This window comes from Pholis gunnellus (genome assembly GCF_910591455.1).
Source record: "Pholis gunnellus genome assembly, chromosome: 8".
Lineage (NCBI taxonomy): Eukaryota > Metazoa > Chordata > Actinopteri > Perciformes > Pholidae > Pholis > Pholis gunnellus.
The window spans coordinates 13,375,192-13,399,083 of NC_136534.1; the positions used below are offsets into that span (position 1 = coordinate 13,375,192).

The 23,892-nt window shown below is 43.7% G+C and overlaps 5 protein-coding genes across 6 annotated transcripts; 2 read left to right on the top strand and 3 right to left on the bottom strand.

Annotated features, from left to right (window-relative positions):
- The first annotated feature begins 227 nt into the window (after positions 1 to 227).
- Positions 228 to 1,588, top strand: LOC306699285 (trypsin-3-like). Its single transcript, XM_079163855.1, has 5 exons — positions 228 to 343; positions 449 to 605; positions 797 to 1,050; positions 1,142 to 1,278; positions 1,372 to 1,588. The coding sequence occupies exons 1-5, from the start codon at positions 304 to 306 to the stop codon at positions 1,519 to 1,521; spliced, it is 738 nt and encodes a 245-aa protein (XP_079019981.1). The 5' UTR covers positions 228 to 303; the 3' UTR covers positions 1,522 to 1,588.
- Positions 1,589 to 3,070: 1,482 nt separating this feature from the next.
- On the top strand, positions 3,071 to 4,439 carry LOC306699865 (trypsin-3). Its single transcript, XM_079164641.1, has 5 exons — positions 3,071 to 3,186; positions 3,292 to 3,448; positions 3,640 to 3,893; positions 3,985 to 4,121; positions 4,215 to 4,439. The coding sequence occupies exons 1-5, from the start codon at positions 3,147 to 3,149 to the stop codon at positions 4,362 to 4,364; spliced, it is 738 nt and encodes a 245-aa protein (XP_079020767.1). The 5' UTR covers positions 3,071 to 3,146; the 3' UTR covers positions 4,365 to 4,439.
- A 513-nt stretch (positions 4,440 to 4,952) lies between these two features.
- LOC306700417 (uncharacterized protein) lies at positions 4,953 to 10,027 on the bottom strand (the record flags this gene model as incomplete). The annotated part of the gene is made up of 2 exons (XM_079165435.1): positions 4,953 to 9,356; positions 9,911 to 10,027. 2 exons carry the CDS (start codon positions 10,025 to 10,027, stop codon positions 5,877 to 5,879), a joined length of 3,597 nt encoding a protein of 1,198 aa, XP_079021561.1. The 3' UTR covers positions 4,953 to 5,876.
- Positions 10,028 to 12,463: 2,436 nt separating this feature from the next.
- Positions 12,464 to 15,247, bottom strand: LOC306699850 (uncharacterized protein). 2 transcript variants are annotated; one of them, XM_079164619.1, is made up of 3 exons: positions 15,074 to 15,247; positions 14,873 to 14,940; positions 12,464 to 14,546 (listed from the first exon to the last, which is right to left on the bottom strand). In XM_079164619.1, the coding sequence occupies exons 2-3, from the start codon at positions 14,881 to 14,883 to the stop codon at positions 12,947 to 12,949; spliced, it is 1,611 nt and encodes a 536-aa protein (XP_079020745.1). In that variant the 5' UTR covers positions 14,884 to 14,940; positions 15,074 to 15,247; the 3' UTR covers positions 12,464 to 12,946. The 2 variants fall into 2 exon arrangements, with proteins under 2 accessions (XP_079020745.1, XP_079020746.1); XM_079164620.1 differs by lacking the exon at positions 14,873 to 14,940.
- Positions 15,248 to 17,970: 2,723 nt separating this feature from the next.
- On the bottom strand, positions 17,971 to 23,177 carry LOC306700418 (uncharacterized protein). Its single transcript, XM_079165436.1, has 2 exons — positions 23,052 to 23,177; positions 17,971 to 21,436 (listed from the first exon to the last, which is right to left on the bottom strand). The coding sequence occupies exon 2, from the start codon at positions 21,421 to 21,423 to the stop codon at positions 18,385 to 18,387; it is 3,039 nt and encodes a 1,012-aa protein (XP_079021562.1). The 5' UTR covers positions 21,424 to 21,436; positions 23,052 to 23,177; the 3' UTR covers positions 17,971 to 18,384.
- Between the last annotated feature and the right edge of the window lie 715 nt (positions 23,178 to 23,892).

Sequence of the window (23,892 nt, forward strand, 5' to 3'; positions counted from 1 at the left end):
TCATTTACAGATAAAGAGGCATTTTAAGAACAATGTAATACAACAAAAATAGTCATTTCAAACAAATCAATACGTACATTTATAAACTCAGTGTACGTGACAGGTGGTGGGACTAAAGCTTGCATTATCAATATGTTGGCTCTCGTCTTCCAGATGTGTTTTCACACGTTATTCCACGACAGAAAGTTTATAACAATAGAAATAGTACATGACCTTGGCCAATCAGATAGCAACGGGACAGAGTGGGTTTAAAAGGGCCTGCAGTGCAGCTGAGCTGACACCAAGGCTGAAACGGACACCAACATGAAGGCTTTCATTATTCTGGCTCTGTTCGCAGTGGCATGTGAGTATGAATATCACTTTTGACTTGTTCTTTAAAGTAATTTTGTCCATTTTATGACAGTGTGTGGACTTTTTTTAATATTGAACATTTTATTATTTTCATCAGACGCTGCTCCCATCGAGGATGACAAGATTGTTGGAGGCTACGAGTGCAGAAAGAACGCTTTGACCTACCAGGTCTCTCTGAGCTCTGGCTACCACTTCTGTGGAGGCTCCCTGATCTCCAGTACCTGGGTGGTGTCTGCTGCTCACTGCTACAAGTCGTAAGCAGAGACGTTTGATTTTGTATACACACATTAGGTTCACAGTCATACTAAAAGCATTGCTAGTGGTTCAAAATTGGCGAAATGTTCTGCCAAAATAAAATGCAATCTGAGCTACTGACTGCCCCAATTACAGGTGCAACGTCAAATGACTTACATGTAGTTTAAGCCTCGTGTGTCTCTCTCTGCAGCCGCGTCCAGGTGCGTCTTGGTGAGCACAACATCGCTGTCAATGAGGGCACAGAGCAGTTCATCAACTCTGCTAAGGTCATCCTTCACCCCAACTACAACAGCCGCAACATGGACAATGACATCATGCTGATCAAGCTGAGCAAGCCCGCCTCCCTGAACAGCTACGTCCGCGCCGTGTCCCTGCCCTCCAGCTGTGCCAGCTCTGGTACCCGCTGCCTGATCTCTGGATGGGGCAACCTCAGCAGCTCTGGAAGTCAGTAACACACTGCAGTCATAAGTGGACAATAGCTTTAGCACATAGTGGGGTATGAACCTTTACATGTATTGACTATCTTCCTCTCTAGGCAACTACCCTGATCGTCTGAGGTGCCTGGATGCCCCCATCCTGAGCGACAGCAGCTGCAGGTCTGCCTACCCTGGACAGATCACCTACAACATGTTCTGTGCTGGATTCCTCGGGGGAGGCATGGACTCCTGCCAGGTACGAGCTAAAGTCATCATCGCTGTTTCTTAGTGCAACAAAGTTTAAAACACTTCAGCTTACATGTTGTCCTTTCTATCTGCGTCCCATCAGGGTGACTCTGGTGGCCCCGTGGTGTGCAACGGTCAGCTGCAGGGTGTGGTGTCCTGGGGTTATGGCTGCGCCCAGAAGAACAAGCCTGGAGTCTACGCCAAGGTCTGCAACTACAACACCTGGATTCGCAACACCATGGGCTCCAACTAAAGTCACTTTAATAGAAACATCATTCATCTGTGGAATGTTTAACTGAAATAAATGATCATCAATCTCACTCTCTGTTGTTCCTTGTTTTGTGTTGTTGGATAAAACATACATTCAGAATTAAGAGAATCAGCAAGAAGAGAAAAGAGAGAAATATTGTGTCCTTTAGAAATGAATAGAAGATATACGTCCAAAAGACTCTGCATAAATATCAGCAATCACAAATCTACTTATCAAAAACAAATAAAATGGTGAGAAAATGAAAAACCTTTCACCAACATTAGAGATAAAATACCTCATGAAATAAAAATGAAAAGGATTTACATGTGTTTCTGTACTTTCACTACTAGAATGCTGAACTGCTGGAGAGGAAGGGAGTACTTACCAAATATATATATATAAAGATTGTACAAACAGTTTGGCATTAGAGGGAAATTCATTATTTCAGAAAAATAAAGATACATTTTGACTGCATGTTGCTCAAATCAGTAAAATCAAATATGACAATTCAACTCAGTTACCTTGGATGATGAATACTGTGTTCATTTCATCATTGGATATTAACAAAAAAAAATAGTTATATACATATATTACATTACAGTCATTTAGCAGACGCTTTTATCCAAAGCGACTTACAAGAAGTGTATTCAACATCGGTATTCAAGAGAACTACTAGTCACCAGAAGTCATAAGTGCATCTCCTCTTTTAAAAAGCATCTAAGAGCATAAACCAGAGCAAAAGTACAGTACAGAAACAAACCAATACGAATACAACAAGTATTATATATAGTGTATTGTTATATATATTATAAATATATATATATATATATATTACTGTATATGCATATTTGTTTCTGTTCACAAGCTTGACAAAATATCCTAACAATAAATACTATATGGAAATCAATAATTTTACACTAAGATTTAATTTATGTGTCATCACAACATCAACAATTATTTTAAAAAACAAGGCTGGCAAACAATTGAGGTCAACTATTGTTCCCCTTAAAAGAAATAGAAAAACTAAGTTTTGATGTATACATTAATGTGTGGTAGCAATTGCATTTGTTGTACATTTGCCATCAGACTGCATTAAAATAAGCAGTTTGACAATTTGATTGTAGTTTATATTAATGAATCAGGAGAACAAACGGCAGACAGACATGAAAACATATCTTTACCTGCAGTGTGGGTGAAAATACACACATCATAAAGTAAATACAGACAACTAACATACACTGTTGAGAGGAAAGTTATTGTTTATTTCTCCAGATGATGGTATCTAGTGCACATAAAAGTAATGTCTGGTAGTAACGTAGCGCATGTCATTTACAGATAAAGAGGCATTTTAAGAACAATGTAATACAACAAAAATAGTCATTTCAAACAAATCAATACGTACATTTATAAACTCAGTGTACGTGACAGGTGGTGGGACTAAAGCTTGCATTATCAATATGTTGGCTCTCGTCTTCCAGATGTGTTTTCACACGTTATTCCACGACAGAAAGTTGATAAAAATAGAAATAGTACATGACCTTGGCCAATCAGATAGCAACGGGACAGAGTGGGTTTAAAAGGGCCTGCAGTGCAGCTGAGCTGACACCAAGGCTGAAACGGACACCAACATGAAGGCTTTCATTATTCTGGCTCTGTTCGCAGTGGCATGTGAGTATGAATATCACTTTTGACTTGTTCTTTAAAGTAATTTTGTCCATTTTATGACAGTGTGTGGACTTCTTTTAATATTGAACATTTTATTATTTTCATCAGACGCTGCTCCCATCGAGGATGACAAGATTGTTGGAGGCTACGAGTGCAGAAAGAACGCTTTGACCTACCAGGTCTCTCTGAGCTCTGGCTACCACTTCTGTGGAGGCTCCCTGATCTCCAGCACCTGGGTGGTGTCTGCTGCTCACTGCTACAAGTCGTAAGCAGAGACGTTTGATTTTGTATACACACATTAGGTTCACAGTCATACTAAAAGCATTGCTAGTGGTTCAAAATTGGCGAAATGTTCTGCCAAAATAAAATGCAATCTGAGCTACTGACTGCCCCAATTACAGGTGCAACGTCAAATGACTTACATGTAGTTTAAGCCTCGTGTGTCTCTCTCTGCAGCCGCGTCCAGGTGCGTCTTGGTGAGCACAACATCGCTGTCAATGAGGGCACAGAGCAGTTCATCAACTCTGCTAAGGTCATCCGTCACCCCAGCTACAACAGCCGCAACCTAGACAATGACATCATGCTGATCAAGCTGAGCAAGCCCGCCTCCCTGAACAGCTACGTCCGCGCCGTGTCCCTGCCCTCCAGCTGTGCCAGCTCTGGTACCCGCTGCCTGATCTCTGGATGGGGCAACCTCAGCAGCTCTGGAAGTCAGTAACACACTGCAGTCATAAGTGGACAATAGCTTTAGCACATAGTGGGGTATGAACCTTTACATGCATTGACTATCTTCCTCTCTAGACAACTACCCTGATCGTCTGATGTGCCTGGATGCCCCCATCCTGAGCGACAGCAGCTGCAGGTCTGCCTACCCTGGACAGATCACATCCAACATGTTCTGTGCTGGATTCCTCGAGGGAGGCAAGGACTCCTGCCAGGTACGAGCTAAAGTCATCATCGCTGTTTCTTAGTGCAACAAAGTTTAAAACACTTCAGCTTACATGTTGTCCTTTCTATCTGCGTCCCATCAGGGTGACTCTGGTGGCCCCGTGGTGTGCAACGGTCAGCTGCAGGGTGTGGTGTCCTGGGGTTATGGCTGCGCCCAGAGGAACAAGCCTGGAGTCTACGCCAAGGTCTGCAACTACAACACCTGGATTCGCAACACCATGGGCTCCAACTAAAGTCACTTCAGTTCTTTATTAAAGGACAGAAAACTGCATATGCCTTCAATAAAAATAAACATCAAATACATCTCATCTATTTGATTTATTGGCAGAGCAAAACATATCGTACTCAAACTTATAACTTTTGAAATATGATGCCACAGCTCCTTAATTGACTTTGACGGAAACAACTCCCAACTCCAGATGTTTAAGACTACAGGTAATAACTGTAAGATACCGTACTTACCTTCTTCTTAACCTAATATTTATGATTCAAGGATCTCATGAATGTAGATTAAAGGTGGACACATTCTGACCTAAAAATAACAGACATAATCATATATCAATACAAAAATGGCCTTTATTGGTATTAAGACAAACTCTTAACAAAATCAAGGCTGATGTTGAAGCATGAAACGGTATTTGAGAAAGGCAGTGAGAAAGTATGGGTGTTCAACGTTGCACTTTGTATTTCAGGTGTGGAATGTGTGTTTGTTAGTGCATTTTCTCGAAAATGTAGCATCACTTATTTCAGCCGTTATATTACAAGTCCACAAAAGAGCAAAGTCTTTGACAAACATGTGCATGAGTAAAGCCGATACTTACTTTGAATGTGAATACAAAATGCTGATGCGTGTCCTCGTTGGAGACCAGAACAAAACAAATTTCAATAAAGTGTACATGTCACTTCCTCTGAAGACGGGACCTGCATGATTTGAAATGCACACATTTGAAATTAATTCCACATTTGTCATAAAGTGAATGCATGTTTTAAGCAGAGGTGTTTGTAATCTGTAGAACTATACAGCTACACGGTGTGTTATAAAATATAGAGGAAACAAGTTCTTTGTCAGGTCTGCAAAACAGAACTTTCACAGCAATACGGGTGAATAAATGAACTCAGTGTGACGTCTGCTGCTCTGATCAGTGCAGGTTCACTTTTCCCCAGTTATAAAATAAAGATGCCAGGAGGACAAATGAAGGCTCAAAATGTTTCAGTGGTTATTTCATGTTTTAATCAAACTTATTTTCCATAATAAGCCATTTATAAACAGCACAGTTTCTGTTTTCAAATGCTTGTTTTGTTGAAGCTGATGATATTATCCCAGGGCGGACTCTAGCTGGCTATAATGCACTGAATGTACTAAATATTTGGAGCATCTTTTTTTGACACGTTCTGCCTCTCTGTTTGTTTTTTTGATGGACAGAAATGTAATTACAGAAACTAACGACAGGCTAGTGGCTTCTACCTAAAGTTGCTTGATGAACTACATGAAAACAGAAAGTGTCCCTATTATTTTGTACATTCACGTGTGTATATTATCAAAATCTGTAAACTGTCAGGCATGACAGGTTGAATACACGATTGTAAACAAATCTTCCACATATGTTTGGATGCATTTCATTCCCCATAACCTTACCAGGTGTACACTGACGGTGTTTGCACAGTTCATATTTTAGGACTACAGGATCCTCTGTGTTAAACATGATGAACACAGAAGGGGTAGTAATGTATCTCCATTTAGGTCTTTACAACTGGCCTCTAGCATGCTGCAAATAATGGTGATAAAGGTCGGAAATGACGGGATATGCATCGCCGCACACGGCACACTTAACGCCGACTGCAGGCGCCTCATTTGATATGCTGTCATTTCGGCTGACGTGTCTTTTCACAGTTCTCAAAGGATGAATTGGTTTTCCAAGTGCATTTTCATCTATTCCGTCACGACCGGTTCCTCTGTCTTGGATCGAACGTGTGCTGCTGGGACGCTGAGGAGCTTTACCCAAATCAAGACCTTTACTTTTGACAAAGGGAATGGTGGGAGCTAGAGGCGACTCTTGCGTCGCTAGGTCTGGGCATTTGGATAAGGGGCCCAGAGGACCGTTGTAGTTTTCCTCAGGATCTGGATGTAATGTAGCCATGTGGGTATTTGTGGGAGGGGAAAACATTCTCTTGTTGGACTGTGTATGATCGTCTATGGATAAATCGAAATCGGAGTCCTTGTGCGCTGAGGAATGGCAAAGCTGGTGACTGAACAGCAGATCTAGAGTCTTAAAGCTGCACCTGCACTGCTCGCACTGATAAGGCAGCAACACCTTCTTGGGCCTCACCTGAATCCACTGGAACTCCGGGTGCTCGCTCATGTGTTTTTTATACGAATGCACAAACCGGAACCCTTGCCCGCACTGAGGACAAGTGAAGCGCCCGCGTCTCTGTCGATGGATTCTCTGATGACGCCACAGTTTCTTCCAGTTTTCGAGAGTCTTGCCGCAACAGGAACACGTGTAACTTTGACCCGGGGCGTGGGTGAGCATGTGGGCTCGGAGTCTGCCCATGTGCCTGAACAGTCGCCCGCAGCTCGGACACAAATATTTCTTGGGGTCCGAGCGGTTATCGAGCTTGTTTAACTTTGACACGAGGTGTGAGAGATGGTGAGCCGGTACGACCGTTGACTGGAACGGTTTCTTTAAGTTAGCCAAGCGTTTCTTGGGGCTGGTCTGTGACGTCATCTTCTGTGTTTCACGGTTTGCGCCTGCGAGGGAGGAAGCCGAGTTGTGTCCCTGTGAACACCGGAGCGCAGGCACTGTATACTGGATCAATGACATCGTCTCTTCCTCCTTTATCGCAGAGCTGGAGGCGTTGCTCTCTCCTCTGCACTGACTGCGATGGGCACTAAATTCAGACAGCACACCAAACAGCTTGTCACAATACAAGCAGCGATAAAGTTTGGCGCCGGTGTGCGCTCTCATGTGGCCGTTGAACTCCTGCAGGTGGTCAAAAACATTCTTGCAGATGTGGCACGTGTACGTTAGTGCAGGCTTCACGCGCCTGTTGGCTTGCAAATCGTCGCTGCTTGCTGAAGGTCTACAGGTGTGATTCTTTGCGTTGCTATAATGAGTGAATGCTTTCTCGCAGCGCGTGCAGTTGTACCGCTTCACGGACCAGTGCGTGAGCTCGTGGACACGGAGGAAATAGGCCTGACCGAAAGCTTTGCCACATATGTCACATTTATAAGGCTTCTCTCCCGTGTGGACACGCACGTGTCTTATGAGGGCCGACTGAAACGGGAACGTTTTACCGCAGTATTGGCACACTTTTTGTTCCCTCTTTTCCTGTGGAACGGGTCGACGAAGTCCCTCGCCGTTTTCGTGGTCTTCCCCTCGGCTGCGTTTCTCAGATTTGTTGTTCTCGGAGTCCTGGTCCAGCATTTGTGCGTGCATCTTCATATGGGAGGAATACTCAGAGCAGCAGAATTTGATCTTGCAAAACGGACATTTTTGATAGATGTTGCTCTTCTTGTGCGTCTTGAGATGAAGATTTAAGTTCGAATTTTTGCTGAAACCTTTGTCACATTCCGGGCATTTGAAAGGCCGTTCCCCTGTATGAATGCGTTGGTGTATGAGGAACTGAGAGAGAAATTTAAATGTCTGACTACAGTAACCACATTTTAAAAGAGTCTTCGCCCCCTTTTTTATGTAGCTGACCTTAGAGCCGGCTTCCTTACACTCGTCACCATAGTCTGTATTTTGTTGAGTGTCATCACTGCTTTTATGAGCCTCCACAAGCTGCTCTCTCTGTAACAAAACACTCCTTATTCTCCTCCTCCTCTTGCCGCCTCTCTTGCGCCTGAAGGCCCTGTTTGGACCCTGAGCTTTAACTGTGGTGTTGGCATTGCACTGTAAAGATTTTGGACTATTTAACTCTGAGAGAGGATTTAAATGATCCAGCTCTACCTCGACATTCTCGGCTTTCACAGCAGGTGGGACTCCAACAGCTTTAGCTGGTTGCTCAGAGGACGTTACAACATCTGTGCTGGAGGACTGTGCATTCGGCACGCCTTTTGGGGATCCAAGACTGCTTTTTGATTGTGACTCCTCGCTGCCATTCACGTCGGCAGACTGCTTCATGTTCACAGGGTCGTCACTCTGAGTAGGGCTGACCACCTTTAGACTATTCAAACCCTCCGAAGAAATAACTTCAGGCTCAGCTGCTGGCTGGGAACTCAGTTTTCTTTGCGGTGATGCGACTTCCTTCAACTCCGTCTGCTGCTCTTGCCCTTCTTGCTGGTACAGTTGGCCGCTCTTTCCATCTGTATCAGTCTCTTGTTTGTCAGCGTTTAGTTCCACCTGCTTATCAGTCTCCGCTCTCTCCCCACAGCCGGTGTCATTGGTCGGCAGCGACGAGGCCTCCTGGGAAACATCCAGCCGGCACACTTTAGCTGGAACTTGCTGATCAGCCAGTTTAGATCTTCTTCTTTTAACACCTTGAAAGATCAATGTATTACTACTTTCTGTAGGTGTCACCTCAGTTGGTTTGGGGTCTACGTTGCTTTCTGATTCCGGCTTTCCTTCCTGTGTCGAAGCGTGCTGTTCACCTCTACTCCTCAGTCGCCGGGCAGGACCACTAACACTATTAACAGAAGCAGCGGGAGCAGGAGCACTGGCAGCAGCAGCCTCAACAGCCATAGTTTTAAAAGCTGCCGTCTCTGATTTTCTGGGTCTGCCTCTTTTTCGTTTTGGCAGCACAGGGACAACATCTTGTACTTTACCATCAGACACAGTATGAAGAGCAGACATCTCATTATGAGGTGAATTACTGATTAAGGGAAGGACTCTTGGCAAAGGAAGTGTTGTGCTGATCTCCTTATGTTGAACTGCATCATAACCAGCCACAGCTGGAAGTTTTTTGCCTTTCGTCAACAACGGTTTGATTTTACGCGGGCGGCCACGTTTCTTGTGGACCTCCACAGGCTGTCCACGGCTGTCTGTAGTAGAGCTGCACACAATTGCAGGCGGCTGAGACTTTGCTTCCATCTCTGCCTGTGAAGGTGTGTGCTCGCTGTGTTGACAAGTCGTTCCGCCTGCCGTTTCAGAGTTAAGTCGGCCATCAGACTCCACACGCCCCGATGAGTGGGATTCGGGTGCAGGTTGAGTCAGTTCTGCTGCTTTCATTTCCTCTCCCCACCTAGAGTCCACGTCTTCCTCACTGCCTCTCTTGTCTTCGGGTATCTGTGAGAAAGAAAGAAAAAAACAGCATTTGTCACAAATGTAGAAATGGTAAATGTTTTCTAAAATGCTATAAACATAAAGAAGTCCAAAAAAACATGCATCTACACAAGTGTTAATGCTGTCATAATTAGTTCTGTGGTGTTATTGTCTATATGTATGCAGGTGAACCCTGAAACAATCAGGAGTACAGTAGAAGACCACATGCTCATGAATATGCATGGCAATTAGAAAATTACATATATTAACAAATAAATGTATCTCTCACAATACAATAAAAGTGTATATTTAAATCTTAATGTACGTTTATTTCCAGCCTTTAGGAACTGTCCTCCCTTCATCTGGATGTCGTAGCACCAACATAAACATAACTAAATGATTCACTGCACACTAAGTCTAAATGTGATATATGCAAAAACAATATAAAAAAAAGAAACAAGATGGTCCTTAAAGAGGCCTCAAGTTTAAAAGTTGATATACATAAAAATGCATCAATGTTCCAATCGTAGTTTAATCCAGAAATAGACAGCATCATGTGTGTCTCTCTCACTAACTACCTGTTTGCAGTCCAGAGGTGCATGAATGGAATTGCGAGGATGCGACGGCGCGGAGGTTAACTCAGAGACTGTATCTTGGTCACTGCTTCCTCTGCTGAAGGACATTTTACTCCCCATGTCAAGAGTCTGTGAATTAAACAGCGACAAGGAGGCTGTAACTCGTAAAAACAGGAATGTGTATTCCTACAGAAATCACGACACAGTACCTTTAACAGACTAGCTCACCTATTATAAGTATTACTGCTGGCTTGAATACACTGCATGCATCGCCCATTTGTCGCTATAACTTAGGAGTGGATGGCTGCATTACAAGTGTTCAAAGCTAATACAGCCCATCAACTCCTTCAGTTGGGTCGGTTTATGTGACAAACTGACAAATCAGAGATTCAAGAGAGAGAAGCCTGCTGTCAGCAATCACCGGGCAGATTTATTCTGGATAAGTATGGGTTGCTTTGCCAGACTTCAGAGTTTCTCCACACAACAAGAATTGTTATTTACTGCCAAATGAGACATCTGCCCAGAGAGATAGCCACGTAGCAGATTGGTGACTCATTTTACGGGGAACTGTGGAGTTGGGAAAGTCTTTCCTATCTTACATAACCTGCGGTGGAAAGAACATTTACTCAAGAACTAAACTTAAATACAATACTGAGGTGGTTGGTACTTTATTTGAGTGATACCACTTCAGGTTACCAAATGCTTCACTACATTTCAGAGAGGAATATTGTACTTGCCTCCATTACTTTTACATGAGTTACACATTTTTATAAATGACGACGTATCAATACAGAATAATCTGCCCAGATGTTTATTAACTATATGCTATATTAAAATGCTGCTTACAAGTAAAGGCATCAGAAAAAACAATCCAATAATATAATGGAACAACAACAATGATAATATATTAAAGTAAAACAGCAAAACAATGAATCCTTTTACATTTTCTATATACTTCTGTACTTTAACTTTAGTAATAATCTTCATGCAGGAGTTTGGCTCGTCGTGGAAATGTTTCACACTGTAATATTGCTTCTTCTACTCAAGTGAAATATGTAAACACGTTCTCTTTCTCCATTATAAACACACCACCAAAGTTACATAGACTTAAGCTAGTGCGCCACTTGACTGAATGAATGCAGTACACCGGTGTGTCTAGATAGATAGATGGCTGCTAATGTCTGCAGACTCATCTCATGGAGTCTTTCTGATGCACTGAGCTTTTTATTGTGATTGCCAATGCACACACACACACTCACTCACTCATTGAGACGTAAACGTGCCCCCAACGGATCACTTAACGTGTACTTCAATCACATATGACCCAACAGACAGCTTAATTAATTACTAATTATGATACAAAGCTACTAACAGCATGCATATATGCGTTATCTGCTGGTAGGCCACATTGCTAGCTCCATTTAATTAACATCACAGGCCACACGAACCTCGCCGTTAACTACGATGTCAGCTCATAATACCTTCTTTATAGCTAACATAATGTATGTGTGTGATACCTCTCAACAGCGGTCACCAGATGCGACGGTTGGTACCGTTAGTAAACACAAAGTGCTTGCCTGAGTGGGAGAGTCAAGGCTGGTCTCTGCGTAGCCATTCACTGACCGCTGATCAATTAGCTAGCATTGGCTAGCTCAAAGCTAACGTGTGCGCTGTCGTTTGCGTGGCACTTCTTTCTTTTTTGTTGACAATCGTGCATTGGTCTGGGAGCTGATCTGTTCATTTGGACCTTAGCTTCCTCTTCTTTGTCAGAGCAGTTTGCAGCAGTGAGCCACTCGAGATCCGAGCACAAAGCAACCCGAACGTGTCAATCACGGAGCGGATGCTTCAGGCGGCGTGGGACATTTGGGAATTATGATTTGTTCTGTAGAAGTAAGGAGCTAATACGCGACGTGAAAGTGTAAGATATAACGTTTGAGGACAGGACGCATGAAAGTAAAACAAATTTAAAAAATCGATGCACATCCCAATCATTAATTCGGCTAGTAGACAAACCACCACCTGTCACACCTCAAAGTTAACATCAACCATTATGCGCCGTTGTTTTCTGCTCCACACACAGGGTTTCTAGATTACAGGCACACAAACAGCACATGAACGCCGCATCCGCGTTTTGGATATTTACCTCATCATAAATGGACTCACACACACACCCAGCGCCTTGTTGTTGCTTTGAAATGGCCCCATGGATGTATAGCGTGTGGCCCCCTCTGCTGGAGATTAGGGCCGCAAGACAGACAACAACCATGCGATAGACCACAACATCACTGAGGGAAGGGGGCTTCCGGGATCAGAAGCTGAGAATGGAGGGGGCAAATATATATTTCTACAACTTCTTTTTAGGATTCTATATTATCACTTACCTCACTGACACACGTGTCATATTCTTACTGGCACAGTACAACAAGTATTACATATCACACTGCCAATTGAAGTACTTGCACTGCAGGCGAGGTCAGATGTATGCACTCAGTCCATTCACCATGAGAATAACCTTGTTGATAACATCACTGCTTTATCCCATAAACACACACACAGTGAAATTAAAAATATAGTTTAATACAACATAAGATACTGCATTTGTGAAGTCTGACAAAGCTGGTAAAAACACAGGGTATTTTGGTCAATTCCGCACAGCCTCACATCACATTTCTGAGCATACTAAAAACATATATATATAAAAAAAAACAGTACCTGGTTAACCCACCAAACATGGGTAAATCAAGCACATAGGTTTTCATGATTAACTTTATCGATTTACACTATCTATAACAATTTCGTGGGGACCATTATTGGACCGTTTACAGTATTGACAAAAGAAATCCAGCGTAATTAAGATGCATGTTTGTTGTCACTAGTAATCCTACACTACTTTATCTTCAAAAGCCAGAAAGCATTGCGTTCCTGTACAATGAAGCTTAAACAAGTAGATGCTCTTCAAAGAGGCCTTGCCTTTATGCTCTTGGTCCATCATGAACATAAAATGTGACATGCAAATTAGATTTTGCCTCTCTAGTTGTGTCAAGTCTTAATAGGGACCGAGGAGGTTACTTGGTATATCATCTCAGCAGATTTGTCTGGTCCACTTTCCACTATGTAACAATCATCGTCCGTATTCACTCCCGTTTTCCCGTTCAGAGGAACCGCCCCTTGCACTTTGTCCAGACCGACAGCCAGGACTTGGTTTTTCTTGATGTTACCAGAAACCGGAACCCCGAGTTTTCTCTCCCCATTCATCTGAGCAGCATTGGGACTTGTCACCGGCGTCACCCTCTTTAGTCTGTAATGTTTGCCAGCTCGCACGTGCTTTGCCATAAACTCATGGGCTTTGTCACATTTGTGCCTCTGTAGCAGCTGCGCAGTTTCAAAAGGAAGATGACAGACTCGACACGGGAACCCTTTTGATGCGGAGGACGTCTGCATCAGTTTGCTTGGTACACCCGATGCAGATTGTGTGGGCCTCTTCAGCTGCACAGCGGGAGGGGCAGCGAGCCCTTGGCTGCTTCTATTGAATGCACTGGGACTCTGACTCATCGACGGTAGGGGGGCAGTGATATAAGGCCTGGGTTTCTGACTCTTCACCTGCATGGATGGAGAGATATGAAGCCCCTGCTTGCTTTTATTGTATGTACCGATTTTCTGATTTTCCAACTGGAGGGTGGAAGTCATAAGAGGTGATCGACTGCCTTTACTGGCTGTGCTGGGACTCTGGCCTTTCGACTGTAGATAGGAAGCGGCCCAAGGCCCCGGAGCACTCGGACTCCTGTTTGTACTGGTTACAGATGCCGTCTTCAAAGCCGGCGGTCTCGCGGTGATGATTCTGAATTTGGTAGTGAGGGTGTGGGGTGCTTTACAAACATGGAAGCGAGGCACTAACTTCTTGCTGGAGAGCAGCAGCCCACATCCTATACAGCCAGCAACTTTATCTGTGACATGAGAGCTGTGGTGGGAGATGAGGGAAGCCCGTGTTATAAAACACTGCCCGCATTTAGCGCATATGTAAGGCTGTGTCTTGTTATATTTGCGCATTGTTTGCACCAACACCACAGGCTGGTAAAGTGTCCAAAGATCCACTGTAGGTGCACCTACACCTGCAAAAATGTTCTGCATATCTTTTTCATGGGGATTTGGGGGCAAAGACGGTTGTGACACAGAGTGCTGCAATTGAGGCACTTGTGAGATCTGCGTAGACTGCATGGGAACTTGTGGCATAGCAGCTGATGTTAAGGGCGACATGGGCTTCCCCAGCACCTTCCAGACCACCTCACCGGTCTGCAGTCGCTTCAGCTGCTCCTCCTCCAGTATGCGCTTCTCAATTCTGCGCTTCTTTATTGTTCCATGATCAAGCACTTGGTGACCCGGTTCATGTGTAGAGCTGTGGTCCAGCATGTCTCTGTATTCAACAAACTCGGTTCCACAGGAGCAGATGTGACTTGCAGCGGAACAGAAGTGTTCCTCGAGGCATTTCCGATTTGCAAATATCTGCTCACAGCTGAAGCAAAACCGTCCTGCGTCCATCAAGTCTCTGCCCAAGCCGTCCTCCAGGACACTTTGTCTTCCTCTCTCCATCATCAGGCTAGGTCTGTTCACCGTTTGAGTGGAGCCCTCTGGAGCAGCTTTGCTGTTGGAAATATATATTTAAATAAATATATATGTGAAAAAAATGAACATGGCAAAATATGTAATTCAGTTGTGACGTTACTTCATCGTTTAATGGTGACTGATACTATCTGAATAAGGAGCTAGCTATGCTAACCGCTACAACAACGGCATGCTAAGCTAAGGAGAGATGACTGGAACTTTCAACATCACTTAGTTTCCTCCCAACATTTGCTCGACTCTGAAAGAGAGTCGAAACTTAGGAGACGAACAAATAAAATTCTTAAACTCATTAACGTTAACCAGATTATTTCTATATCATACACCCATAGGTAGTGAAATACATACCGTAGAGGCATCCATCCAATTACTAGGGTGGCATATTTACTGTGCTATTATTCCATACTGCTTAATACCTGTAAAAAATACGTTAGATAGACACGTTTTACAATTTATACCGTAATTTAGTTTAACGCGCCCTTGCCTCGCTTAAAACCTAGCATGCTAGCGTCAGCCTCAACTAGCTCACGAACAATAACGTTAGCTTACCTTCACATAAATGTCAAAGTGTCGCCGTGTTAATATTATGGTTTGTCCTTGCAACAAAACCGCACAAAGCTTATCGATTGTCGTTTCGTGGGACACTCACATTCGGGCTAAACTTGCCGGTATTTAGACCGAGTAGGTGGCATCTAGCCCACTAGCCACACCAAAAAACAAGAGGAAAGATTCCACTCTTCTTCTACGGATGGCGCGCTTATACAGCAACACGTCCGGGTTCTGCATCGTTACAGTGACACCTGTCGACCGGAGATGCTGCTTCACCTTTGATGTTATTAGTGCGGTAGTGCTGGATGATTTTTAAGTCTTCTTCTTCTTCTTTTAAGTTTTATGGCGGATGGCATCCAGTGAAAGGTGCATTCCCGCCACCTACTGGATTGGAGTGTGGACCAGAGTAACCTATCCCCTTACAAAACAAAACAAAACAAAACAAATAAAACAAAACAAAACAAAAAGGGAGATCTATCATTTCGGTGATTTAAATTATTTTACTCAATCCTGTTTCTTTCATGTATTGTAGTATATTTCCTGCCCCCAAGGTTAATGCATCTTTTAGGTTTAGTTCCTCAACTCCCAGCTTCCTCTTCAACCTATCTCGCTCGAGTGTGAATTTCTGACAATGACAAATGATATGATCTACAGATTCTAGTATTTGGCAGTGCTCACATAGTCCTGTTGGGTGTTTATTTATTAGTTGCATTGTTTTGTTCAGCCTTGTGTGCCCAATCCTCAGTCTGGTTAATATGTTTTCTTCTGTGGTGCTTCTTCTAGATGGCCCCCCTTTGCCAACTTCTCTCTGAACAGCATAACGATGTCTTCCTGTTTCTCCTACATCCCAACTATGCTGCCATTGCTTGATAATGTTTCTTTTGATTATTGATTTAACTTCTGCTTTGCTGAGTAAAATGTCTGTTGTGCTGCCTTTCTAAAGCTTGTTTTGCTAATTTATCTGCTCTTTCGTTTCATTTTACCCCTCTGTGTGCTGGTACCCACATAAATGATACAAAAATTCCCATATTCTTAAGTCAGAACATGGTTTCGTATTTTTCATTAATGAAATCCTGCCTGCTATAGGATGTGAATGATTGTAATGAGGATGATACTGAACTAGAATCTACTATCCTCTGAATATGCTCATTATCGTCAAGCCACACACCAAGAAACCTAAAAACTTTCACTTGTTCAATCTTTTGTCCGTACATCTTTATCTGAGCATCAACTCCTCTCTTTCTAGTAAACATGATTGTTTTAGTTTTCCCCACAGAAAATTTGAATCCCCATGAATAATAATCTTTCTACCACATTCACAGCCTCTTGTACTTTCCCTTTAATATGGTTTATGTTCTTCCCCCTCTTCCACAGTGCTCCATCATCAGCAAATAGGGATCACCCAATATCACCCTGAACTTGAAGGAAAACATAATTTATCACATTATCGGACTGATGACACTACCCTGTGGTGTACCATTTACCTGGTATCTTCTAGATAGTGCTGCCCCAATTCTGACTTGAATAAATCTGTTAATTAAACAATCTTTAATTCAATTATATGTTCTCCCCCCTATTCCTATCATATTTAATTTAGTGATTTTAGTCTGCATTACACAAAGCAATATAAATAATATGAGGCTGCAAGTCATTCCTGACGTTGGACACAGTCTTAGACAAAACGCTCAGATTTCCCTACCAGTGTAGTTTTTCTACAGTCAGCTTATTTTGTTTTTAATAAAAAATAACCTGACTATCAGTTTTCAATTTTAGAGTACTTATTATATGTATCCCATTTCAGAGGCATTGACGGAGCTGTAGATGGATTACATAAAAGTGTTGAATATAAATTAGGATCAAATTAAAGTTTAGAGTATACAGACCTTGTGTGCAAGCCTTTGTGATCCCATCCCCAAGGAGGGAAAACTCATTTCCCATTTATTCAAATTGATAAAAACAATTATCAGGCCTCCGCTAAAGAGGGAAATGATAATTCAGTTCAATCAACACTTGTGAGAAGAAGACAAAAAATATGGTTTTATTACTCCAGTACTATTGTAATAGTAGTTTGTTTATAAACCTTACATTTAATTAAACACATGGCCAGATTAACCTGCTAGCTGTGATAAAGCCCACTGTTCCTCATAAACAATGTGCAATAACTAGTTTTTCTGCCCTGGAATACTGATGAGCAACAGATATGCTGAGTGGTAATTTGATTAAAGTACAAATACAAAATTAAGTTAAATAAATCAAACTGAAATTAGACAAAGACGGTCCTCAAAACTGTCTGAAGATCCAGAAATAAAGTATGAGACACCTTAAGGTACACCATGTACCATGTCAGCTGATGCTATGCTTTAATTGTGTTGTACATACTTGTGAATATTCAAAGTCAAAGTAAACCTGGAGCCTTTAGGGGCCCTTGGGATGTTGGTAATTCAGCCGGGACAGAGACACGATACGTCATTTATTTGTTTGCATACATAATGTAAAGGCAAATGTATCAAATTAACTTTACAATGCAAACCATTCATTTATGAAGAAGTATTTCTGAATGAAATCCTTCTGATACTGCACATTAAAATCTTGTGAACATAATAAATGACTTGTTCAATACTTTACATCAGGTCTCCCCAATGGGCCATCTAAGAAAAACACATCTAGTTTCTTTTAGGTTTAAAATTGTAATAAAGATCAAAAGATGTTATTATATACAACATGTACAGATGTGACTCGCCCGCCCTTTTGTCTTGGTCTTCAACAAGTTCTTTATAAAGTATACCACTTTCTTTTGAAAATATCTGTCTAACAAAAACTATCTGTATAATTTTGACGAGTAAAAGCCAGCACATAAAACAAGGATGGCTGCAAAAAGTTATTTACTGGCTTGCACTTGAGATATTCGGTCCCATACCACATAAAAACTACCAAAGCAACACGTTTTACAACAGGTATGTTTATTAACACAAGGGACAACAATCAGCTACATCAAACTCTGTGAGAAAAGTTTGATTACCAAATGTTAAGAAACATTTATAAGCTAATGAAGCTATTTAATAAAAAGAAATTAACTTGACAAAACTAAAAATGTACTGTATACCACGGTTCTTTTCCCCCCCATTTTTTCTTTAAATGACAAACTACGATTACACACTTCATAATAAATCAAAAATACACTCATCTGGTGGCTGTACAGTGTCACAAAAAAATAAACCTAAGTAAACTACAATTGGCACATATGGAAAGAACGAGCTCTAATACGATCTGTTCTTATGTGCACCACTCCCATGTTCGCTGTCATTAAGAAGTCAGCTGTTCTTGTGTTTTGGGCTTGCGTCTCCAGCCATGATGCGATGAATCCTCCTGCGGTGGTTTTTGAGTGATTTCAGGTTTGGGTAAGTACCCTGACAGACATCACAGCGATACGATTCAGACTGTTTGTGAGTAAGCAGGTGTTTCTGTAATCCGTCCACGGTGCCGAACCAGCGGAGACAAACGGGGCAACGCACGGGCTTGATGGCGGGCTTGCAAGCCCCACTCCTCTGGTGAAACATGAGACTGATGGAGTTTGGGAAGTCAGAGTTGCAGTGGGAACAGTGGTACGCTTTGGGTGGGTTTGTGGGATTTGTGGCCCGCACACCTTTGCATCGATTCCAGGATAAGTGCCTTCGCAGGGAACAGCGAGTGGCGAAAGTGTTGCCGCATCGTGTGCACACAATCCGCTGCTGCTTCTTGGTTGGATTTGAAGCCTGCTCTGTGCGCGGTTGCTTCTGCGGAGGCTGACGCACTGACCGAGATGGCTGCTGCTGCTGCTGCGGCGGCTGCTGAGGCGGCTGCTGCTGAAATCGAAGTAGCAGAGGTTGCGATCGTTGCGGTTGAAGTCCCTTCAGCAGCTGGTGATGAGGGTGCATGTGGATCTGCAGATGAACTTCATAGTCCGCCCAGGAATTAACGGTCTCTCCACAAGTTGGACACGTGTAGGATTCCTGTGCGTGCTTCTGCAGGTGCTCCAGGAGAAGCCTCGGGGATGTAAATCCGACCCCACACTCGCACGTCACCCTCCGTGGGAGCACGGAGGGCAGTGACATGATGCCCCAGTTGCCTCCGTCGTCCTCCTTGGTTTGACAGTCCGTTGCGACGGCCGACGCGGCCTGCTGCACGGGCCGTCTGTCCGCCTGTGCAGCATCTTCCATTGTTCGTTGCAACTGACATCTCTTTCTGTGCACCATCATGTTATCTTTGCGGTTAAAGGTCTTGCCGCAGACAAAACAAGCAAACATTGGTTTCATATTGTTGCCGGTTAGCGGAGCGGCGCTCTGACCGCCGCTCTGAGCGACGGGTCCACGCGGCCTGAAACCGCACAGCCGTAGATGGCGCCTCAGAGTAGACGGGCGACTGTAGGTTTTCTGACATTTGTTACACGGGTAACGTTTCACACCGTCTCGGACGAAATAGCGCAGGCTAGGGGTCTCTGCAGACTTCTTCACCGGTGGGTCGTTGCCAGCTTTCTTTGTAAAGCCGAGCACCTCCATTTCATCATCCAAGGGTATCGTCCACTCCCCTTCATCACTGTCTTGATCATCATCTGCTGCTGCATCCCAGCTGCTGTTTTCTTGTCCTTGCTGGAGCGAGATCCCGCACAGGGAGGCCTCTTTTTGCTCCTCGTTCATGGAAGAGTTGGAGTAGAAAGGTGAGAAGCTATTTGCTGGATGAGTCCAGGCCGACTGAGACACTGCAGACTGCGGGGAATTTGGAGAGGTGGCCTCGACCTTGATATGACCGGTAACCTCAGTGCCCACGGCAACACTCTTGTTGAGTTGAGATCCAGCGTTAACCCCTGCATCCGTTTTGGCTTCACTGTTTGATCTCAATACTGGCATTTGAATGGAGGGAGTGGCCTGCGGAGAAGGGGCCGATCCTGGGCCCTGACACTTGTGCATTTTCAGGTTCCACCTGCGTGCATAGCTGTGCTTGCACGATGGACAAAAGAAGACTTTCTTTGAATTGTTTAGACTGTGGAATGGCACTATTTTTTGGTGAAAAGGAGACTTTGTTATTAAAGAGCTTGACGGCTGTATTGTTTTGTTTCCAAACTGAGGGCATACGTGATTGTCAGGTAGAGGCAGCCGCCCAATGATTAGCTGTTTGCAGCGACGACAACATTTAATCCTCTCTTTTTTGTGCAAGAAATGATGCTCTGTCAATCTGTCCAAGTCTTGAAACACCCTTCGACAGCGGCCACATTGATATCTCCCATATGGGCCGTTACTGCCAGGAGCCAGGAGCTTCTGACGGGTTTCAAGAAGCACAACAGGTGATAAAGTCTTTGTCAGAGAGACGACCCTTTTCTTACTGACCTCAAGAATCCTGCTGATGGATGGAGCTTTTGTCTTTATACCGGGTTTTGCGAGCAGCCGCCTCAGCTGTTCAATCGAGAGATCGTTTATCGGGGACACCTCAGGTTTAGTAACTGGTGTTATATCAACAGGGACAGCTTCTTGTTTGGGGATAACTGTGTTATAGTCCTGATTCAGTGACACAGGGGATGGAAACCGCTTCATGTATGCTGATGCCAGCAACTTCATTAGGGAGTTATTTCTGGGCAAACTGTCACGCTTTCCGCTGCTGGGAACTGAATTTGTTTTGTCTTGCAAACAAATGTCCTCCACAGTCTCTGGTATTTGCTCTGCTGTGGCCGACATGGTCTCAAGTGGTTTCTCCTTCTGATCTTGAGGGGGTGTACACTGGCCTTGAGGAGCGGTTACTATGGCAATGCCACCCTGCAGGCTTACATCTGCTTTACGGTCCGTTAATGCGGGTAGTTCGACAGCTGGAAACCTTGAGGTAGAGGGGCAACTCAGAACCAAACCTGGCTGAGTCACAGTTGGAATGAACAGTACATGCGGGGAAGGAAAGACTTTCTCACACCCTGTTCCACTAGAGAGAACACTGTTACTATCCAGAGGTGGCAGAAGCTGTGGCTGAGCGACATGTGATCGCTTGTGCTGCAGCATTAGACTGAAGTCTTGAAACTCCTCTCCGCAATCACAAATAAAAAAAGAAGGAGAATGGCTCTCGGGCAAGAGTGCCGGTGGACCGGGGAGCTCAGTAGACGAGTCCATACTTGCAAACAGTGTTTGACGTGGGCTGATGTTCGGCTGTGAAGGGGCAGGGACCTTGGAGAGTGCACCGGCATGGGTCGCCTGATGTACAAGCAAGGAGGCCAATCCAGTGAAGGTGGCAGAACACGCCACACAGCGGTACACTTTGGGGGTCGAAGTGCTTCCCTGTAACCCGAGCATCATGGCAGCCAAAAACGTATCAGGCAATCCAGGTGATGTGGTCATGCAAGGAAGTCGCCTGTAAATCACACAACATACAGAAAAACAACATCACCAAGTGAAAATAGACACAAGCACAATTTGCTAAAATATGTTTTTTTTTTAATTTAAATATTTCTACTAGCATACCCGTACACATTTTCACATTCATTTCACAGTTTAAACGTGGTTACATCGATGGAAAACAAGCATCAGAAAACTATTGTAATATTATTTCACATTGCGTTTTTTATAGAAATGTGTCAATTTGCATTGCACTATGTGACGAGCAATATAGTTTGTGCAATGGGACATTACAATTTAACATTCCTACAAAACATTTTTGGCAGGGTTTTAGCAAAAGGGTCCAGCTGGAACAATGCCTGATCAGATTCAAAGAGCCCTATATTGTAGGCCTGCAGATATGAAGAACAGACCATGCTTAGCCAGTGCTGCCTTGGCCTGCATTTTCTCCCAGCATCCAACTCAACAGAGCAACTGAGAGCTGCCCTGGATTGCAAGAGACACTCCCCCGCCTGCCCATGGTCAAAAAAAATCCATCAGGTCTTTCTGCAGAAATGGGATCACATCCCTGCAGACTTTGGCTCATTTCCACTGGCTTCGTATAGCACACATGGCCTCCAGGTGCATTTCCACACCTGCAGGCAACAACCATGCAGGCATGCAAACAGTGATCTTGGCTCTGAGCCTCATGGCAGTCTTAACCCAGCCGTGTTGTTGATAAAAAATAATTTGTAGGACAAGTATGCCCATGTAATAAATTCATATATATATTTTTTTAATTTTGAGGAAATACTATCCTGTTTTCTCATCCGTAATCTCCCCCAAAATATACGTATTAAGTCATATAAAAAGCTCAAATAATGTACTCATTACTACAGACTAATTATTAGAACCAGAACATCCTGTCGCACAGGAAGGACTACATTTTTGTTTGTACTACTTGACTGCTCTGCATGCAAATTACAATAAATGAATGGGAATTAATTCTTAAAAGTTGTGCTCCTCCTGAAAGATGTTTGGGCATGTTCAGACCTCTCTCTTTACAGATTACAAGACATTGTTGCTTGATTAGGAAAAATACACACAAAAAAACAAAAGCACAGCATGAACTTAAACCCGTATATCTAAATATGAAGCTGACTTTACCGGAGAGGAGAGCCTTAAACGCGGCTTGAATTATGTGACTAAGCCGATGACAACGAGCTGAAGCACAGACTGAGCACTCAAACAACCGTTGCAAAGAAGAAACATGCCAGTTACCTCCAGACAATTGGGGATCTCAAGCCAAGTTGGCGTTAGCTTGCGAATGACCACAATGCTACGGAGTATAGGGACGTTGTTTAACCAATAACACAGTCTACCCTCACGTAGTATCGTTTTTACAAGATCTGATAATACGCCAATTAGCTTCTCACACGAGCACTATTCATTTGCTACCGTTTGCTAGCTTGGCATCTACACAACCACCAAGGTCTTGTTGAAACCACTCAGAAGGGGCTGCTAGTGAAAGCTAACCAGGGGGAAGGCCAGAGAAAGGGATAACTAACGCTTGCAAGCTAACGTTAGCTACCATGTCATATGGAGCAGCTTTTCCTGCACAACCGTTCATTATCTTCACGCAGCCTACTCACCAGCCTCAGGAGCATACGGAGCATTGGGGTTTTTCCTCAAAGTGACTGTGCGGGAGGAGACGAAATGGCCCCGCAGACATCTGTACCCGGCTCTGCTCGCTTCTGTGGTTAACAAATGTGATGCTGTGCCAAGGGGAAGAGGCATCGAACCGAGAGCTGCAGCTGCGGCAGGCGCGGAACAGAGCTACTCGTGGGGTTTATAAGGCGCATGCGCACTTCACCCAAGCACCGTTAAGAAAATCGCTGGGCGGTGCGGTGCGCATGGATGTAGGCGGTGCGCCATGGCTGCGCCCATCCAGGGCTGCGCCGCGGTGCGCTGCGGTCACAGTTGCAATTGCGGTTCATGTGAGGGGCTCCATCCTGCAGCCCTAAAGGCAAACTTCTCTCATACACAACTGAAATAATGCACAATGTATACCGAGCAGACTACACATTCAGAAAACTTTTTTTGTTGCATTATCACAAATTTAGCCAGATGTCTAACATAAAACCTTTTTTTCCCCAGGGTGGCCCCTAAGCATACCTTAGTGAATTACCATTTTTTGTTATCCCCTCATAATATTTGATGTAAAATCGTCTTTGAGACACATATTTAGGCACAAATAAAGATTATGAATACAAATCCAATCTCAACCCATCCACTATCAGCCTGACTTTCCGAAAGATATGGTCTCTAACACGAGAGACAAAATCCTGGACATCGTGGCTGACCACCCCACGGTGAAAAGCATCATTGTGCATACAGGAAGCTGTGATATTGTGTCTGAAGTTCTGAAGCAAGACTTTATTGATCTGTTAAACACAGTCAGCTCTGTCAAGGCTGCGGTGTTTATCAGTGGCC